The following is a 22,077-nucleotide window of genomic DNA, read 5'->3' on the forward strand; positions in this document are numbered from 1 at the left end:
AGAGCTCTGAATATAAGGACTGACCATCCATGATATCAAAATGATAGTTTTAAGCATGTTTTGAGGCTATACGGCGGTTGTTTACATTTACATTGTTTACAGACATTGGCATAAAACAAGCTTATATTTTGGGTTGTGATGGGGTACGACAGTTGAAGTAAGCTCATGAGGCATTTCTAATTTATATTCTTCAATAAGCAATGGGTATACACTTAGTTTATTATGTACACCCATCTAGTACCGGATCGAACCCCACTTTGCCCCCAGAATAGCTTGAATTCTTTGTGCATGGAAACGTTGCTTAATTGGTATCAAGAGACCTAACATGTGCCAGGAAAAAATTCCCCACACCCTTACAACACCCCCACCAGCCTGTACCGTTGACACCAGGCAGGATGGGCTCATGGACTCATGCTGCTTACACCAAATACTGACTCTACCATCAGCATGACACAAAAGGAACCGGGATTCATCATCCCAGGCAATGTTTCTACACTCCTCAATTGTCCAGTGTTGGTGCCAGTAGGCACAAGCTGTGCCTACTGGCGTGCCTACTGGAGTTGCTTTCATCTTGTTTTAGCTGATAGGAGTGGAAACTGGTATGAAACTGTTGCAATAGCCAATCTGTAACAAGGACCGACCAGTTGTGCATTCCGAGATGCCGTTTTGCACACCACTGTTGTACTTGTCCATTATTTGCTTGTTTGTGGCCTGCCTGCTAACTTGCGAAATTCTTGTCATTCTCCATCAACCTCTCATCAACAAGCTGTTTTGCCCACAGGACTTCCGCTGTCACGCCCTGACCATAGTTTGCTTTGTATGTTTCTATGTTTTGTTTGGTCAGGGTGTGATCTGAGTGGGCATTCTCTGTTGTATGTCTAGTTTGTCTATTTCTATGTGTTTGGCCTGATATGGTTCTCAATCAGAGGCAGGTGTTTGTCGTTGTCTCTGATTGGGAGCGATATTTAGGTAGCCTGTTTTGTCATTGTGGGTTGTGGGTGATTGTCTATGTGTAGTGTTTTGTGTCAGCACTATTTTTCGATAGCTTCACGTTCGTTGTTTGTTATTTTTCTATAGATCGTTCAGTATTCTTTTTTGAAATAAATATTTGCTGTGTCTGTCAGCGTAGTGTCCAGAGCATGGAGGCGCTACCAGGAGACAGGCCAGTACATCAGGAGACGTGGAGGAGGCCGTAGGAGGTCAACAACCCAGCAGCAGGACCGCTACCTCCGCCTTTGTGCAAGGAGGTGCACTGCCAGAGCCCTGCAAAATGACCTCCAGCAGGCCACAAATGTGCATGTGTCTGCTCAAACGGTCAGAAACAGACTCCATGAGGGTGGTATGAGGGCCCGACGTCCACAGGTGGGGGTTGTGCTTACAGCCCAACACCGTGCAGGACGTTTGGCATTTGCCAGAGAACACCAAGATTGGCAAATTCGCCACTGGCGCCCTGTGCTCTTCACAGATGAAAGCAGGTTCACACTGAGCACATGAGCACATGTGACAGACGTGACAGAGTCTGGAGATGCCGTGGAGAACGTTCTGCTGCCTGCAACATCCTCCAGCATGACAGGTTTGGCGGTGGGTCAGTCATGGTGTGGGGTGGCATTTCTTTGTGGGGCCGCACAGCCCTCCATGTGCTCGCCAGAGGTAGCCTGACTGCAATTAGGTACCGAGATGAGATCCTCAGACCTCTTGTGAGACCATATGCTGACACATGCTGACACATGCCCTCATACCACCCACATGCACATGCCCTCATACCACCCTCATGGAGTCTGTTTCTGACCGTTTGAGCAGACACATGCACATTTGTGGCCTGCTGGAGGTCATTTTGCAGGGCTCTGGCAGTGCTCCTCCTTGCACAAAGGCGGAGGTAGCGGTCCTGCTGCTGGGTTGTTGCCCTCCTACGGCCTCCTCCACGTCTCCTGATGTACTGGCCTGTCTCCTGGTAGCGCCTCCATGCTCTGGACACTACGCTGACAGACACAGCAAAACTTTTTGCCACAGCTCGCATTGATGTGCCATCCTGGATGAGCTGCACTACCTGAGCCACTTGTGTGGGTTGTAGACTCCGTCTCATGCTACCACTAGAGTGAAAGCACCGCCAGCATTCAAAAGTGACCAAAACATCAGCCAGGAAGCATAGGAACTGAGAAGTGGTGTGTGGTCACCACCTGCAGAACCATTCCCTTTTTGGGGGTGTCTTACTAATTGCCTATAATTTCCACCTTATGTCTATTCCATTTGCACAACAGCATGTGAAATTTATTGTCAATCAGTGCTGCTTCCTAAGTGGACAGTTTGATTTCACAGAAGTGTGATTGACTTGGAGTTACATTGTGTTGTTTAAGTGTTCCCTTTATTTTTTTGAGCAGTGTATATTACATTTCACAAAACTACATGCTCGTCGAACATCCCATTCCAAAATCATGGGCATTATTGTGGAGTTGGTCCCCCGTTTGCAGCTATACCATCTCCACTCTTCTGGGAAGGCTTTCCACTTGATGTTGGAACATTGCTGCAGGGTCTTGTTTCCATTCAGCCACAAGAGCATTAGTGAGGTAGGACACTGATGTTGGGCGATTAAGCCTGGCTCGCAGTTGGAGTTACAATTCATCCCAAAAGTGTTCAGCGGAAGTTGAGATCAGGGTTCTGTGCAGGCCAGTTAAGTTCTTCCACACCGATCTCAACAGACCATTTCTGTATGGACCTCGCTTTGTGCATGTGGGCATTGTCATGCTGAAACAGGAAAGGGCCTTCCCCAAACGGTTGCCACACAATTGGAAGCACAGACTCATCTAGAATATCATTGTATGCTGTAGCGTTACGATTTCCCTTCACTGGAACTAAGGAGCGTGAACCATAAAAACAGCCTCAGACCATTATTCCTCCTCCACCAAACTCTACAGTTGGCACTATACATTGGGGGCAAGTAGCGTTCTCCCGGCATCTGCCAAACCCAGATTCATCCGTCAGACTGCCAGATGGTGAAGCGTGATTCATCACTCCAGAGAACGGTTTCCACTTGTCATGTTTTGTCTTTGATCTTCATGTCTTGTCCCTGTGCTTCCCTCTGCTGGTCTTATTAGGTTCTTTCCCTCTTTCTATTTCCTCTCTCTCCTCCTTCCTTTTTCCCTCTCCCGCTCTCTCTCTCTATCGTTCCGTTCTTGCTCCCAGCTGGTTCTCATTCTCCTAACGACCTTATTTACTCTTTCACACCTGTCCCCTATTTTGCCCTCTGATTTGAGTCCCTATTTCTCCCTCTGTTTTCTGCTTCTGTCTTTGTCGGATTCTTGTTTGATGTTTGCTGTTCTGTGTCCTTGTTCCGCCCTATCGTGTTTTTGCCTTCATCAGATGCTGCGTGTGAGCAGGTGTCTAGTGGTCGCGTCTCCAGTCGTTCATCTCTACTGACGAGAGGATTTCAGTTTTCCTGTTTTGTTTTTACCTTAGATATATCAGGAGTATCGTTTTTGTCTAAGACTGGAATAAAGACTCTGTTTCTATTTCGTCGCTTTTGGGTCCTCCTTCATCAGCATAACAGAAGAATCCGACCAAGAATGGACCCAGCGACTATGGATTCTCTCAACACTACCGTCAAGTTCCAGGGAGCAATGCTCGGCAGACACGAGCAGGAATTGTCTGCTGCTCGTCATGCCGTTGAGACCCTGGCCGCTCAGGTCTCCGATCTCTCAGGACAGTTTCAGAGTCTTCGTCTCGTACCACAAGCTACTTCCTGGTCTTCCGAGTCTCCGGAACCCAGGGTTAATAATCCACCATGTTACTCTGGACAGCCCACTGAGTGTCGCTCCTTTCTCACCCAGTGTGATATTGTGTTCTCTCTCCAGCCCAACACATACTCTGGAGAGAGAGCTCGGATCGCTTACGTCATATCACTCCTTACTGGGCGGGCTCGGGAGTGGGGCACAGCTATTTGGGAGGCAAGGGCTGAGTGTTCTGACGTTTATCAGAACTTTAAGGAGGAGATGATACGGGTCTTTGATCGTTCAGTTTTTGGGAAGGAGGCTTCCAGGGGTCTGGCTTCCCTATGTCAAGGTGATCGATCCATAACGGATTACTCTATAGAGTTTCGTACTCTTGCTGCATCCAGTGACTGGAACGAGCCGGCGTTGCTCGCTCGTTTTCTGGAGGGACTCCACGCTGAGGTTAAGGATGAGATTCTCTCCCGGGAGGTTCCTTCCAGCGTGGACTCTTTGATTGCACTCGCCATCCGCATAGAACGACGGGTAGATCTTCGTCACCGAGCTCGTGGAAGAGAGCTCGCGTTAACGGGGTTTCCCTTCTCCGCATCTCGACCATCTCCTTCCATCGGCTCAGAGACTGAGCCCATGCAGCTGGGAGGTGTTCACATCTCGACTAAGGAGAGGGAACGGAGAATCACCAACCGCCTTTGCTTCTATTGCGGTTCTGCTGGACATTTTGTCATGTCATGTCCAGTTAAAGGCCAGAGTTCATCAGTAAGCAGAGGGCTACTGGTGAGCGCTACTACTCAGGTCTCTCCATCAAGATCCTGTACTACCTTGTCGGTCCATCTACGCTGGACCGGGTCGGCTGCTTCCTGCAGTGCCTTGATAGACTCTGGGGCTGAGGGTTGTTTTATGGACGAAGCATGGGCTCGGAAACATGACATTCCTCTCAGAGAGTTAGGGAGGATCACACCCATGTTCGCCTTAGATGGTAGTCCTCTCCCCAGTATCAGATATGAGACACTACCTTTAACCCTCACAGTATCTGGTAACCACAGTGAGACCATTTCTTTTTTGATTTTTTGTTCACCTGTTACACCTGTTGTTTTGGGTCATCCCTGGCTAGTATGTCATAATCCTTCTATTAATTGGTCTAGTAATTCTATCCTTTCCTGGAACGTTTCTTGTCATGTGAAGTGTTTAATGTCTGCTATCCCTCCTGTTTCTTCTGTCCCCTCTACTCAGGAGGAGCCTGGTGATGTGACAGGAGTGCCGGAGGAATATCATGATCTACGCACGGTCTTCAGTCGGTCCAGAGCCAACTCTCTTCCTCCTCACCGGTCGTATGATTGTTGTATTGATCTCCATCCGGGGACCACTTCTCCTCGGGGTAGATTATTCTCTCTGTCGGCTCCCGAACGTAAGGCTCTCGATGATTATCTGTCTGCTGAAGGCATTCAGATGGATCCCGCTAAGGTCCAGGATGTCAGCGATTGGCCTGTTCCTAAGTCACGTGTCGAGTTACAGCGCTTTCTCGGTTTCGCTAATTTCTATCGGCGTTTCATTCGTAATTTCGGTCAAGTGGCTGCCCCTCTCACAGCTCTGACTTCTGTCAAGTCTTGCTTTAAGTGGTCTGGTTCCGCCCAGGGAGCTTTTGATCTCCTCAAGAAGCGTTTTACATCCGCCCCTATCCTTGTTACTCCTGACGTCACTAAACAATTCATTGTCGAGGTTGACGCTTCAGAGGTGGGCGAGGGAGCCATTCTGTCCCAGCGCTTCCAGTCTGACGATAAGGTCCATCCTTGCGCTTACTTTTCTCATCGATTGTCGCCATCGGAACCCGAGGGGATTCTCCCTGAAGGGCGTGTTGTCGGGTTGACTGTCTGGGGAATTGAGAGACAGGTAAAGCAAGCACTCACTCACACTGCGTCGCCGCGCGCTTGTCCTAGTAACCTTCTGTTCGTTCCTGTCTCTATTCGTCTGGCTGTTCTTCAGTGGGCTCATTCTGCCAAGTTAGCTGGTCACCCCGGCGTTCGGGGTACGCTTGCTTCTATTCGCCAGCGGTTTTGGTGGCCTACTCAGGAGCGGGACACGCGCCGTTTTGTGGCTGCTTGTTCGGACTGCGCGCAGACTAAGTCAGGTAACTCTTCTCCTGCCGGTCGTCTTAGACCGCTTCCCATTCCTTCTCGACCATGGTCTCAGATCGCCTTAGACTTTATTACCGGTCTGCCTTCGTCAGCGGGGAGGACTGTGAGAGCCGCCAATAAACGTAGGATTAAGAGTCCTAGGTATTGTCGCGGTCAGAGAGTGTGGCTTTCCACTCGTAACCTTTCCCTTACGACAGCTTCTCGCAAGTTGACTCCACGGTTCATTGGTCCGTTCCGTGTCTCTCAGGTCGTTAATCCTGTCGCTGTGCGACTGCTTCTTCCGCGACATCTTCGTCGCATCCACCCTGTCTTCCATGTCTCTTGTGTCAAGCCTTTTCTTCGCGCCCCCGTTCGTCTTCCCTCCCCCCCTCCCGTCCTTGTCGAGGGCGCACCTATTTACAAGGAACGGAAGATCATGGACATGCGTTCTCAGGGACGTGGTCACCAGTACTTAGTGGAGGGGGAGGGTTTCGGTCCTGAGGAGAGGAGTTGGGTTCCATCTCGGGACGTGCTGGACCGTTCGTTGATTGATGATTTCCTTCGTCGCCGCCAGGGTTCCTCCTCGAGTGCGCCAGGAGGCGCTTGGTGAGTGGGGGGGTACTGTCATGTTTTGTCTTTGATCTTCATGTCTTGTCCCTGTGCTTCCCTCTGCTGGTCTTATTAGGTTCTTTCCCTCTTTCTATTTCCTCTCTCTCCTCCTTCCTTTTTCCCTCTCCCGCTCTCTCTCTCTATCGTTCCGTTCTTGCTCCCAGCTGGTTCTCATTCTCCTAACGACCTTATTTACTCTTTCACACCTGTCCCCTATTTTGCCCTCTGATTTGAGTCCCTATTTCTCCCTCTGTTTTCTGCTTCTGTCTTTGTCGGATTCTTGTTTGATGTTTGCTGTTCTGTGTCCTTGTTCCGCCCTATCGTGTTTTTGCCTTCATCAGATGCTGCGTGTGAGCAGGTGTCTAGTGGTCGCGTCTCCAGTCGTTCATCTCTACTGACGAGAGGATTTCAGTTTTCCTGTTTTGTTTTTACCTTAGATATATCAGGAGTATCGTTTTTGTCTAAGACTGGAATAAAGACTCTGTTTCTATTTCGTCGCTTTTGGGTCCTCCTTCATCAGCATAACACCACTGCTCCAGAGTCCAATGGAGGCAAACTTTACACCACTCCAGCCAATGTTTGGCATTGTGCATAGCAATCTTAGGCTTGTGTGCGGCTGCTCGGCCATGGAAACCCATTTCTTGAAGCTCCTGATAAAATCAAAATCAAATAAAATGTAATTTGTCACATGCGCCGAGTACAACAGGTGTAGACCTGAAATACTTACTTACAAGCCCTTAGACCTTAACCAACAACAAAAAGTGTTAAGTAAAAAATAGATAAGTAGAAAATGGAAAATAAAAGTTATAAATAATTAAACAGCAGCATTAAAATAACAATAGCGAAGCTATATACAGGGGGTACTGGTAAAGAGTCAATGTGCGGGTGCACTGGTTAGTTGAGGTAATTGAGGTAATATGTACATGTAGGTAGAGTTAAACTGACTATGCATAGATCATAAATAGAGAGTAGCAGCAGCGTAAAAGAGGATGGGAGAATGGGAAGAGAATGGGGGTGTGGTCGGTCCTCCTTTTCCTGTAGTTCACATGATGACAGAATTGAGTGCAATGGGGCGTCCACATGATGACAGAAGTGAGTGCAATGGCAAATAAGTTGTTTAATTTGTCTGGGAGCAAGACGTCGATGTCCGCGACGAGGCGTGTTTTCTTCTTTTTGTAATCTGTGATTGACTGTAGAGCCTGCCACGTGTTTGAGCCGTTGAATTGCGACTCTACTTTGTTTCTATACTGATGCTTTGCTTGTTTGATTGCCTTGCGCAGGGAATAGCTGCACTGTTTGTATTCGGTTATGTTTCCGGTCGCCTTGCAATGATTAATAGTGGTGGTTCGCGCTTTCAGTGTTGCGCAAATGCTGCCACCAATCCACGGTTTCTGGTTAGGGAAGGTTTTAATAGTCACAGAGGGTAGTCACCGATGCACTTGCTAATAAAAATCGTTCACCGAGTCAGAGTATACATCAGTGTTGTTGTCTGAGGCTATCCAGAACATATCCCAGTCCACGTGATTGAATCAATCTTGAAGCGTGGAATCCGATTGGTCAGACCAGCGTTGTATTGACCAGAGCACGGGCGTTTCCTGTTTTAGTTTCTGTCTATAGGCTGGGAGCAACAAAATGGAGTCACGGTCAGACTTGCCGAAGGCAGGTCGGGGTAGGGCTTTGTATGTATCGCGGAAGTTTTATTAGCAATTATCCAGAATACTACCAGCTCGTGTCGCGCATTCGATATGCTGCTAGAATTTAGGAATATTGTTCTTATGTTAGCTTTGTTAAAATCCCCAGCTATAATAAATGCAGCCTCGGGATGTATGGTTTCCAGTTTAAATAGAGTCCAGTGAAGTTCTTTCAGCGCTGACGAGGGATCTGTTTGGGGAGGATATACACAGCTGTGACTATAATCGAAGAGAATTCTCTTGGAAGACAATGCAGTTGCCATTTGATTGTAAGGAATTCTAGGTCAGGTGAACAAAAGGACTTGAGTTCCTGTATGTTGTTGTGATTACACCATGAGTCGTTAATCATAAGGCATACACCCCCGCCCTTCTTACCAGAGAGATGTTTGTTTCTGTCGGCGCAATGCGTGAAGAAACCGGGTGGCTGTACCGACTCTGACAACATATCCCGAGTGAGCCATGTTTCCGTGAAACAGAGAACGTTACAATCTCTGATGTCTCTCTGGAAGGCAACTCGTGCCCTGATTTCGTCAACCTTGTTATCTATAGATTAGACATTGCGAGTAATATGCTCGGAAGCGGTGGATGGTGTGCTCGCCTTCTGAGTCTGACCAGTAGCCTCTCCTGCATCGAACACGTTGTTTTGGGTCGGCCTCTGGGATAAGATCGCATGTCCAGGATGGACAGAGGATCCGCATCGGGAAAGACGTATCCCTGGTCGTAATGATGGTAAGTTGACTTCGCTTTTATATCCAATAGTTCTTCCCGGCTGTATGTAATAACACTTGAGATTTTCTGGGCTAACAATGTAAGAAATAATACATAAAAAAACAAATAACTGCATAGTTTTCTAAGGAACTGAAACAAGGCGACCATCCTGTCGGCGCTATCTCTGCAGGCACTGTCTCTGCTAAGCTTAGCATCCTTTCCCACATCACTGGTACCAGAAGACCAGGGGACCACACTGGCTGTGCTGGGCCCAGCAACATTCTAGTTGTGAATGAATAAACACATGTATTAGATAAAGAAGAAAGATTACTGAATAAATGCCTAATAGATCATTGGCTCATAATACCTGAAAGCCTTATGAACCCCCCCCCCCCCCCCCCCCCCATCATAAGGGTTAATTACTATTACATATGTAATATAGAGCCAAAACATCAATAAATTGGCAATACATGTGTTAATGTGTGTCGCTCCCCCTCTCTCAGCTAAGATATCTGTGCTGCTAGCATCACTAACGCCAGAGGACCACAAAGCAACATCCTAGGATAATACATTCGGGTCCATAATAAACCATTTATAAGGCATTTACAAACTGTTTGCTCACCATATATTAATCATTACTGCCACATTTGTAAATGTTGGTAAGCTAGTCATTCGCACATGTATACACATTTCCTTAAACATCTTGTGTTGTGTGCTTGTTCTTTTACCAGGTAAAATAACAAGATGCCCACTGAAGAAAAAGCTTCAAACTGTAACCAGTGCCTGCAACATTGTTCAGGTTACCAGTCAACCTACCAGGGGAGTTACAAACAAGCAGTAGCCACATCACATACAGATGTAGTGATCAAAATATAGTAGCCATATCTAGGAAAATCAAAGTTCCAAAGGCTGGGCCTAAAATTGTGTATAAGGGGTCATACAATAAGTTTTGTAGTGATTCCTATGTTGAATACGTAAATAATATTTGCTGGTGTGTGGTATGTAATGAGGAGCAACAGGCTCTGCACTTGACACATTTATGAAATTGCTTATTCCAGATACTAATAAGCATGCACCCATTAAGAAAATGACTGTAAAAGCGGTTTAATCCCCATGGATTGATGAGCAATTGAAAATTTGTATGGTCAAGAGGAATGAGGCGAAAGGAATGCCAAATAAGTCTGGCTGCACATGTGATTGGCAAACATACTGTAAATTAAGAAATCGCATGACTAATAAAAGTAGGAAATTGTACTATGAAACAAAGATGAATGATATAAAGAATAATAGTAAAAAGCTTTGGAGCACCTAAAATGAAATGTTGGCAAAATGGCGAACTCGGCTCCATCATTCATTGAATCAGATGGCTCATTCATCACAAAACCCACTGATATTGCCAACTTCTTTAATGATTTTTTAATTGGCAAGATTAGCAAATTTAGGCATGGCAACAAAATATTTTGAACCCTCACAGCTATGCATAACTGCACCAAATTATGAAAGACACGCATTGTAATTTTGAATTCCGTAAAGTGAGTGTGGAAGAGGTGAAACAATTATTGTTGCTTATCAACAATGACAAGGCTCCTGGGTCTGACAACTTGAATGGAAAATTACTGAGGATGATAGCGGACCATATTGGCACTCCTATTTGCCATCTATTCAATCTAAGCCTACAGGAAAGTGTGTGCCCTCAGGGCTGGAGGGAAGCAAAAGTCATTCCGCTACGCAAGAAGCTTGGTTGCAAATGGGTCTTCCAAATGTACAATGACCTCAAGCATACTTCCAAAGTTGTGGCACAATGGCCACTCCAATACATTGATTTTGTTGTCCTTAGGCCAAAAAGTACCCTTTTTCTGGCTCAAACAGCCGACTAATCAGCCTGTTACCAAGCTTTAGTAAACTCTGGGAAAAATTGTGTTTGACCAGATACAATACTATTTCACAGTAAACAAATGAACAACACGCTTATAGGAAAGGGCATTCAACATGTACTGTACAGCACTTACACAAATGACTGATTGCCTGAGAGAATTTTCAAATAAAAAGAATGTGTTAGCTGTTTTGACTTCAGTGCAGCTTTTGATATTATCGATGATAATCTGCTGCTTGAAAAACGGACGTGTTAAGGCTTTAAACCCCCTGCTATATTGTGGATCGAGAGTTACCTGTCTAACAGCACACAGAGGAAGTTTTTTAATGGAAGCCTCTCCAACATAATCCAATCTTTACTAATGACCTGCCACTGGTTCTAAGTAAAGCCTGTGTGTCTATCTATGTATGTAGATGACTCAACACTGTACACGTCAGCTACCACAGCAAGTGAAATCACTGCAACACTTACCAAAGAGCTGCTGTCAGTTTCAGAATGGGTGGCACAATGTAGTCCTAAATATTTTAAAAACTAAAAGCATTGTATTTGGGACAAATTATTCACTAAACCCTAAATCTCAACTCAATCTTGTAATGAATAATGTGTAAATTGAGCAAGTTGAGGAGACTAAACTGCTTGGAGTAACCCTGGATTGTAAACTGTCGTCGTCAAAACATATTGATGCAACAATAGCTAATATGGGGCGAGGTCTGTGCATAATAAAGCGCTGCTCTACTTTCTTAACATCACTATCAACAAGGCAGGTCCTACAGGCCCTAGTTTTGTCACATCTGGACTACTGTCCTGTTGTGTGGTCAGGTGCCACAATGAGGGACTTAAGAAAATTACAATTGGCCAAGAAAAGGGCAGCATGGCTGGGCCTTAAACGTACACAGAGAGCTAACATTAATAATATGGATGTCAATCTCTCCTGGCTCAAAGTGGAGAGATCGACTTCATCACTACTTGTATATGTTGAATGCACTGGGCTGTCTGTTTGAACTACTAGCACACAGCTCAGACACTCATGCATACCCCACAAGACATGTCATCAGAGGTCTCTTCACAGACCCCAAGTCTAGATCAGACTTGGAAGGCGCAAAGTACTACATAGAGCCATGACTACATGGAACTGTATTCCACATCAAGTAACTCATGCTAGCAGTAACATCAGGTTAAAAAAACAGATAAAAAAGACAACTTATGGAACAGCGAGGACTGTGAAAAGACAAACACACATGCATACACACACACATAACAACATATGCACTATACACACACACATACACATGGAGATTGTGTTGTAGATATGTGATAGTAGAGTAGTGGCCTGATGGCACAAAAAGTGCTTTGAAATGTAATATGTTTACTTGTACAGTACTGGTCCAAATTTTGGGCACACCTATTCATTCCAGGGTTTTTCTTAATTTTTTACTATTTTCTACATTGTAGAATAATAGTGAAGACATCAAAACTATGAAATAACACGTATGGAATCATGTAGTAACCAATGTCCCAGATATACTAGTGCCTGTATGACCTCCCTACAACGCCTGGGCATGCACCTGATGAGGTGGCGGATGGTCTCCTGAAGGATCTCCTCCCAGACCTGGACTAAAGCATCCGCCAACTCCTGGACAGTCTGTGGTGCAACGTGGCGTTGGTGGATGGAGCGAGACATGATGTCCCAGATGTGCTCAATTGGATTCAGGTCTGGGGAACGGGCGGGCCAGTCCATAGCATCAATGCCTTCCTCTTGCAGGAACTGCTGACACACTCCAGCCACATGAGGTCTAGCATTGTCTTGCATTAGGAGGAACCCAGGGCCAACCGCACCAGCATATGGTCTCACAAGGGGTCTGAGGATCTCATCTCGGTACCTAATGGCAGTCAGGCTACCTCTGGCGAGCCCATGGAGGGCTGTGAGGCCCCCCAAAGAAATGCCACCCCACACCATGACTGACTCACCGCCAAACCGCTCATGCTGGAGGATGTTGCAGGCAGCAGAACGTTCTCCACGGCGTCTCCAGACTCTGTCACGTCTGTCACATGTGCTCAGTGTGAACCTGCTTTCATCTGTGAATAGCACAAGGCGCCAGTGGCGAATTTGCCAATCTTGGTGTTCTCTGGCAAATGCCAAACGTCCTGCATGGTGTTGGGCTGTAAGCACAACCCCCACCAGTGGACATCGGGCCCTCATACCACCCTCATGGAGTCTGTTTCTGACCGTTTGAGCAGACACATGCACATTTGTGGCCTGCTGGAGGTCATTTTGCAGGGCTCTGGCAGTGCTCCTCCTTGCACAAAGGCGGAGGTTGCGGTCCTGCTGCTGGGTTGTTGCCCTCCTACGGCCTCCTCCACGTCTCCTGATGTACTGGCCTGTCTCCTGGTAGCGCCTCCATGCTCTGGACACTACGCTGACAGACACAGCAAACCTTCTTGCCATAGCTCGCATTGATGTGCCATCCTGGATGAGCTGCACTACCTGAGCCACTTGTGTGGGTTGTAGACTCCGTCTCATGCTACCACTAGAGTGAAGCACCGCCAGCATTCAAAAGTGACCAAAACATCAGCCAGGAAGCATAGGAAGTGAGAAGTGGTCTGTGGTCACCACCTGCAGAACCACGCCTTTATTGGGGGTGTCTTGCTAATTGCCTATAATTTCCACCTGTTGTCTATTCCATTTGCACAACAGCATGTGAAATGTATTGTCAATCAGTCTTGCTTCCTAAGTGGACAGTTTGATTTCACAGAAGTGTGATTGACTTGGAGTTACATTGTGTTGTTTAAGTGTTCCCTTTATTTTTTTGAGCAGTGTATATATATACACTACCGTTCAAAAGTTTGGGGTCAAGAAAAGAAAATCAACATTTTTGTCCATTAAAATTACATCAAATTGATCAGAAATACAGTGTAGACATTGTTAATGTTGAAAATGACTATTGTAGCTGGAAACTGCTGATTTGTTATGGAATATCTACATAGGCGTACAGAGGCCCATTATCAGCAACCATCACTCCTGTGTTCCAATGGCACGTTGTGTTAGCTAATCCAAGTTTAACATTTTAAAAGGCTAATTGATCATTAGAAAACCCTTGTGCAATTCTGTTAGCACAGCTGAAAACTGTTGTTCTGATTAAAGAAGCAATACAACTGGCCTTCTTTAGACTAGTTGAGTATCTGGAGCATCGGCATTTGTGTGTTCGATTACAGGCTCAAAACGGCCAGAAACAAAAACCTTTCTTCTGAAACTCGTCGGTCTATTCTTGTTCTGAGAAATGATGGCTATTCCATGCAAGAAATTGTCAAGAAACTGAAGATCTCGTACAACGCTGTGTACTGCTCCCTTCAGAGAACAAAGCAAACTGGCTCTAACTAGAATAGAAAGAGGAGTGGGGGGCCCCAGTGCACAACTGAGCAAGAGGACAAGTACATTAGAGTGTCTAGTTTGAGAAACAGATGCCTCACAATTCCTCAACCTGCAGCTTCATTAAATAGTACCCGCAAAACACCAATCTCAATGTAAAGAGTGAAGAGGCGACTCCGGGATGCTGGCCTTCTAGGCAGAGTTCCGATGTCCAGGGTCTGTGTTCTGTGTTCTTTTGCCCATCTCAATCTTTTATTTTTATTGGCCAGTCTGAGATATGGCTTTTTCTTTCCAACTCTGCCTAGAAGGCCAGCATCCCTGATGTAGCAACTACAGATTGCCCCTTTAAATCTATCAAAGCATGCAAGTTTGGGCATGTGTCCATTAGGACTATGGATTTTTATGCAGTGCAAGAGCACTTTTTCACTGGCTGTCCACTGGTTTCAAAAACGAATGATAGGCAGCTTAAACTTCTTGAATTCAACCATTATTGGATTCAAATACACATTTAGATTTGTGAACAGCCATTCACAACAACCACAGTCCGTACGGTGCAAATAGCTGAATGAGAGAGCAGCAGCGTGATTCACATCAATGCTATGTAGACACCAATAACAAGTGAGATTTGTAACGCCGTAGACTTCTCCACTGCTGTCATCCTTACCTCCAAGCGTTTATTCAAGGTGGATAATCTGTGGATGCCAACAGCAGTCGTACCATTGGAAGACATAGCTTGTACTGTATCCTACAAAACTTTATTCCTGCTCTTTTCCCTCGATCCATCAAACACATTTGGTGTGTCATCATAGTGGTCTCTGACTTGTGGTCAGACTTGCTCAGGTGGAACAAACTTAAACTTGCGCCTTTTTCAATGCTGATTTGAATTTTATTGAGAAAACAGAGAAGTGTCAAAGATTTTTTTTTCCAAACATCCTTTCTGAATTTGAAAGTAATCCTCGAAATAATCATGTAGTTTTTCTAAAGTATCTGTAATCTGATTACAATATTTTTGCTGGTGATGTAACGGATTACAGTTACCATTTTTTTGTAATCCCTCTTTATAGATGACCATTGGTTTATATAATACCTTATAACATCGTAACTACATTCCTTCATGTTTTGGCTGTAGCCAATGGCTACATTAAGGAACTGGCAGTCTCACTATCTCCCTCGCTCTTTGTTTTCTTCTATTGAATTCGTTATACAAGCTTCTGTGTTTGTCAAAGAACGATGCTGGGACTAGTTTATGTGGATGCGGATAGAGTTCCAGCATTGTGATTTGTTTGACGGTGCCACACGCGTATCTTTCTGCCAAAAAGTGACAGTTTTTTTTTGCGAATGAAATAAGTGGGACTTTCCAGCCTTCAGTGCAGTGTCTATGAAATGTAATCTGCCACCAGAGTCACTTGTTACTACAATTTATAAACTCACTCGCTGGGCTGAAGAGGTTGATATTCAGAAGTTAATAAAACAATTACAATACACTGACAGTCCCCGAATTGACATTTATTGTAATACTTGATGATGTTTAGTAAAAAGCACAGTATAAATGTCTAGTAGATGGCTATTGGCTTACCTACCGTATGTTGTAAAAGCCAATCTAATGACTTGTTAGGCTATATTGCAAGTAGCCTACTGTCTACAGCGCATTGGAAAGTATTCAGGCCCCTTTCCACATTTTGTTCCGTTACAGCCTTATTCAAAAATTGAATAAATCGTTTTTTCCCCCTCATCAATCTACACCCAATACCCCATAATGACAAAGCAAAAATAGGTTTATACATTTTTGCAAATGTATTATAAATAACATTTACACAAGTATTCAGACACTTTATTCAGTACTTTGTTGAAGCAATTCTGGCAGCGATCTTGAGTCTTCTTGGGTATGACACAACAACCCTGGCACACCTGTATTTGGAGAGTTTCTCCCATTCTTCTCTGCAGATCCTCTTAAACTCTATCAGGCTGGATTGGGAGCGTCACTGCACAGCTATTTTCAGGTCTCTCCAGAGATGTTCGATCAGGTTCAAGTCCGGGCTCTGGCTGGGCCACTCAAGGACATTCAGAAACTTGTCCCGAAGCCACTCCGCATTGTCTTGGCTGTGTGCTTAGGGTCATTGTCCTGTTGGAAGGTGAACCTTCGCCCCAGTCTGAGCTCCTGAGCGCTCTGGAGTAGGCTTTCATCAAGGATCTCTCTGTACCTTGATCTGTTCATCTTTCCCTGGTCCTGACTAGTCTCCCAGTCTCTGCCACTGAAAAACATCCCTACAGTGTGATGCTGCCACCACCATGCTTCACCATAGGGATGGTGCCAGGTTTCCTCCAGACATGACACTTGGCATTCAGGCCAAAGAGTTCAATCTTGGTTTCATCAGACCAGAGAATCTTGTTTCTCATGATCTGAGAGTCCCTAAGGTGCCTTTTGGCAAACTCCAAGTGGGCTGGCGTGTGCCTTTTACTGAGGAGTGGCTTCCATCTGGCCATTCTACCATAAAGGTCTGATTGGTGGAGTGCAGCAGAGATGGTTGTCCTTCTGGAAGGTTCTCCCATCTCCACAGAGGAACTCTGGAGCTCTGTTAGAGTGATCATCGGGTTCTTGGTCACGTCCCTGACCAAGGCTCTTCTCCCCCGATTGCTCGGGCAGCTAGCTCTAGAAAGAGTCTTGGTGGTTCCAAACTTCTTCCATTAAAGAATGATGGAGGTCCCTGTGTTCTTGGGGACCCTCAATGCTGCAGACATTTTTTATACCCTTCCCCAGTTCTGTGCCTCGACACAATCCTGTCTCGGAGCTCTACAGACAATTCCTTCAACCTCATGGCTTGGTTTTTGCTCTGACATGCAGTGACAACTGTGGGACCCTATTTGGACAGGTGGGTGCCTTTCCAAATCATGTACAATCAATTTATAAAAACATCTCAAGGACGATCAATGAAAACAGAGTGCACCTGAGCTCAATTTCGAGTCTCATAGCAAAGGGTCTGAACACTTATGTAAATAAGGTATTTCTGTTTTCTGTTTCTGTTTTTAATAAATTAGCACAAATTCTACAAACCTGTTTTTGATTTGTCATTATGGGGTATCGTGTGTAGATTGATGAGGAACAATTTTTTAGAAGAAGGCTGTAACGTAACAAAATGTGATAAAATTCAAGGGGTCTGAATACTTTCCGAATGCAATGTATATATATCACATATTTGTATTTATTTTTGTTAATTTCAACCATATAATATGGTCTTTGTAGTGACTGGGTGTATTGGTACACCATCCAAAGGGTAATTAATAACTGCACCATGCTCAAAGGGATATTCAATGTCTGCTTGTATCGATAGGGGTCGTTCTTTGTGAACCTCCCTGGTTTTTGTTGTTAAATCTGTGTTTATAATTCATTGCTCAACTGATTGACCTTACAGATAAGTGTATATGTGGGGTACAGAGATGTGTGGGGTATAGAAATCATGTTAAACACTATTATTGCACACAGAGTGAGTCATTTTTACTCTTGAACTTATTTAGACGTGCCATAACAAAATCGTTGAATACTTCTTGATTCAAGAAATGTCAGCTTTTCGTTTTGTATTAATTTGTAAACATTTCTAAAAATCATAGTTCCACCTTGACATTATGGGATATTGTGTGTAGATCAGTGACACAAAATCTAAATGTATTCCATTTAAAATTCAGGCTGTAACACAACAAAATGTGAAACATTAAAGAGGTGTGAATACTTTCTAAAGGCACTATATCTGTCCCAAACAACAGCTCTTCATGCCATAATGTTGCTTCTTGCAGTTAGAAATAGGGTTGTTCCACGAAATTATATTGATATTTTAATTAGAAATTGTGCACTAGTTATTTTGTTACATTGACAAGGTAATTTCTGAATATTATAATTTTTATTCATGTGGTTAGTGATTAATTTACGTCTGTCCCTCATTTTAAGGTCAACCCTGTTACGGGAACTGAACTCTCATTTTATTATGGTGAAACTATTCATTTTTAAATATTTTTTTTCCTTTTTTCAAAATAAACATTAAACATCTTATAGTGAAATGATAGTGTAAAAGCAGGTGAGGTTGTTCAACACTCTTAGAAAGAGAGGTTCCAAAACGGTTCTTCAACTGTCCTCATAGGAGAACCGTTTTTGGTTTCAGGTAGAACCCTTCTCACAGAGGGTTGTACATGTACATTGAACTCAAAAGGGTTTTACCTGGAACCAAAAGGGTTCTACTTTGAACCAAAAAATTGTTCTTCAAATGGTTGTCTTTTGGGGACAAATGGAGAACCTTTTTAGAGTTTAGATATCAATTTTTTCTCGAAGAGTGTACTCTTTTTGGCCATTTTCTGGTGTTTTGTGGTGGAAATTTGAGCATAACAAGTCGCGAAGCTTGCATTCAATTGCCACCACCTGTTGCACACAACAAGCTTCCATTTCCCCTGTCACAAGGGGATTTATGGCTGATTTAAAATGAAATCGTCAACCCTGTTACGGTCAACCCTGTTACGGTCAACCTTGTTACGGTCAACCCTGTTACTTTATTTGGCACTGAATAGGCACTTTCTTTAGTCATTATTTTATTTAAACCTCTTGAAACAGAATGCTAGAATTAGTTTTTTTACCAAGTTACACATTTCAAAAGGCACTGAATTGGTGGATCGACCCAATAATGTCCTACTCTCCTACTGTCTTTCTGACTATTCTAGCCTTGACAAGCCAAATACAACTCCACTCCTTCAAGTAGGACTATTATTCACTTAACAGTGGAATGCTTAACAGGATAGGAATACAAATGAAAGAGTTTTAAAATAGCATGATCGTAAACAGAGGAAAGAAGTTTTACCTGATGTGTCTCCATATGGCTTTGGTGGTTTGACAGTCTCCCCTAGACTGACGCTGGCCTTGGTGGTGCTCAGCCTTCTGGGGTGAGGGGTGGTCACCACTGCGAACGTCCTCTGGGGGCTCTTGGTGGTGGTGGTGGTGGTGGTTGTGGCCATGGCAGTGGTCAAGGCCTTGGTGGACAGCGTGGAGTTGGCCGCCGTTTTACCCTCACCGTTCTCAAAGTTGTCCTCTGTCCCCGTGGGTCCCCAGTCGATATATCCGGCCACCGTCGTGGTCCTGCCGTCCTGAGATTTGTCATCGCTGTCCCATTTCAGCTGCCTCCTCGCCCTCAGTAACAACCTCACCACGTCTGTTTTGTGCCCCATGGGAAGATCTAGCACCGCTGCCAAATCCCCCACCTCGGTGGATGTGTATTTCAACCGGCACTCCTTACATGGCTGTCCTTTATGTGCCAGTCTCCTGTGCTTTTGACCCCTGAACTTTGGCCCTGGCCCTCCCATATTGTCTGGCGGTGGGACGGGGTTGAGGAGCCGGCGCGCCAGCGGCCTCACTGTCCTCCAATAGAGCATGTTGGGAGTATCCCAGAGGGGCGCCGAGCGGGGCCGGGGACGAGGCACAGGTTTGTGGATGAGCTTGATCCCCAGGCCCTGACTGAGGGGGCTACACAGGGAGAAATCCAGGGTGAGGTGGGTCATGGCCAAGAGGATCCACACCCGAAGCCCTACACAGCTCCCCGGCCGTAAAGCCGACATCTGACTGGGGAAAAAAGGACAGAGGACATTTTAGATTTGGCATTGGTTCACATTTAAAACCAAAAGGGATAGTAGTAGTTTTGTAGATGAAGGGTTGGTTTCCCAGACATGGATTAAGCCTAGTCCTGGACTAAAAAGCACTTTCAATGGATTGAACATTTGAAAACCATCCAAAAGTGCTTTTTAACTGTGAGATTGACACCACTGAAGTTATGTTGATGGAAGTCTAATTACCTAGAGTCTAGGTCCTAGACGATGAAACTGTTCTAAAATGTATGTTGATGTAACATTGTGTAGGTCTGCATCTGTATTCCGCACTGACCTGCTTCTCAGGCAACTACTGCTCTCTGACTAAGTAAACTCTGGCAAATTGAACTCCGATAATAATTTGTTTAGCGGAGCACCTGACATTACAAAGATCAAACACAAAATAAATGGTGTAATTCATTTTCAAAGATTACGGCTTTAACCTCTATTGCTTTGTCCTGTCAAACGCAGCAAGGACTTATCCTTGATTTTAGAGGTTTACTTTTTCAATCCCGCCATGATTAACTGTCGAAGGACAAGGTCAGCCCTATTTCAGCTGATCATAATATTCAGCATAATCATGTCGTATAGAATGTCATTTAGATTCCCAAAGGGCAATTTGATTATGCTGCAAGAGCACTGAAAGATGTCATAATATAAAGTCAGAGTTAGACATGGCTTGATGTGAATATGATATTGAATATGAAAACGTAAAGCATACACAGCGAGGCGACTTTGTGCTCATAAAATATTAACAGACTTCAAATCTCTTCCTAATATGGGTATGTCTCAAGGGAGGGCATGGTGGTAGTATTGGCAGATTTTAACATTTTGTTTTTGTTGTTATTGATATCTGTAAACAGGACACCGCCCCACTACTACCTTTAACATTAAAATTAATACATTTTGTATCACTTTAGTCATCATCGTCATTAAAACTGCATTCATACTAGTATTGTCTCAACATAATGAGTCATTTAAAACCTTTACATTTTAACACCTGTGAAATTGTACCCTGTTTACAAACCTTCGCTTATTTCACGATCCTGACTAGAACATAAAGAAGAATTGATCTGCCGAGTGCAACCTTCTATGGCCACCATGTGACAAAGCAAAACTTGATTCCAGAAGGAACAACCTCATCATCGTTATTGTCCTTGGTCAATTTATGTCAGCACCAAGGTGTTGCTGAACAGGCGTTCAGGCGTTGTTGAACAAAGCAGGTATTGTAGTGAATAGGTACACTGTCGTAAGGGGACATTGCATTTTCAAGACAATCAACAACTTACCAGCTCATTTTGAATCATGACTTCAAAAAATGTTTCAGTACTTTAGGGTTAATTGCTTTAACGTTTCCATCTTTCCATGGACCACCTTTTTAAGGAGCAAATGAACAGTTGAAGTGCACAACTAAACCAGGACTACTGTAAACAAAGTTACGTTAAAAGAAGCAACTGAATCATGAGACTGTAAACATAGTGAAAGTAGAATGAGACTCTGCACACTAACCAGCAGTTGTTTTCCATGCAAGTTGGAGAATCACAGTTATCATCAAACATCAAAAAAGCAAAAATGCACAGTGGAGGAAAATGAACTGTAATACATTGTGCGAGGTCCTTTTGAAGTTCTGAGAGCATACATCAAGATTCTCATCGGAAGTCCCATATGGCGGCGCACAATTGGCCCAGCATCGTCCGGGTTAGGGGAGAGTTTGGCCGTCATTGTAAATAAGAATTTGTTCTTAACTGACTTGCCTAGTTAAATAAAGGTTAAAAAAAAAATGTATGGTAATGTCTGGTGACTTGGATTGGTCCTGCTCTCAAACCAAACTGTTTTAACTTCCTAAAAAGTACACTTGAAGTGAATCCATTCTCACCTAAGACTATTGAGTGAGGGCTCTGGAATGACTATAATCTCCAATAAGGGAAGCAGTTGTTTCCCGTCCTGAGTAATATCGATTCTAGCAGGGGATGGGAATGTTTAATGACCACCTTGGTTCAGCATGTACCCCACTGCTCTCCTGGGTTCCAACACAGCCACAGGGAAGAGTGTTCTGTTACAGCCATATCTGAGTGTGTTATCATGAGTATTAAAGGGAAAGGGTTGTTGTAAAGATGTAGGATCTTAATTTGCAGGAATGCAGGACATTTAGAACATGTTGTGTATTTGAGGTTTGAAAATTATTTTGAAGTTTGTAATTTCTACTTTGACATTTTTGTAATTTCCACTTTGACATTTTTAACAGATTTTCCCTTATGAAAAATTCATCAAACCTGCAAAACCTACCCTACAAAAATGTCCATTAATTACACTCCACATAATAATTCAAATTTTGTGATGCTGCAGGATTCTTTTCCTGCTGCAGCCAACTGGCTCAGAT

General features: G+C 44.3%; 1 protein-coding gene across 1 annotated transcript in view; it reads right to left on the reverse strand.

The window, feature by feature from the left end:
* LOC129860871 (adherens junction-associated protein 1-like) overlaps nt 1-22,077 on the reverse strand; it is a 108,006-nt gene that overhangs the window by 24,582 nt on the left and 61,347 nt on the right. The window contains exon 2 of the mRNA XM_055931732.1: nt 18,920-19,674. Within this exon, the coding sequence (XP_055787707.1) occupies nt 18,920-19,674 (755 nt within the window). The remainder of the gene's footprint in view (nt 1-18,919; nt 19,675-22,077) is intronic.

The sequence above is a fragment of the Salvelinus fontinalis genome, chromosome 8 (genome assembly GCF_029448725.1).
Source record: "Salvelinus fontinalis isolate EN_2023a chromosome 8, ASM2944872v1, whole genome shotgun sequence".
In the NCBI taxonomy this organism is placed as follows: Eukaryota; Metazoa; Chordata; class Actinopteri; order Salmoniformes; family Salmonidae; genus Salvelinus; species Salvelinus fontinalis.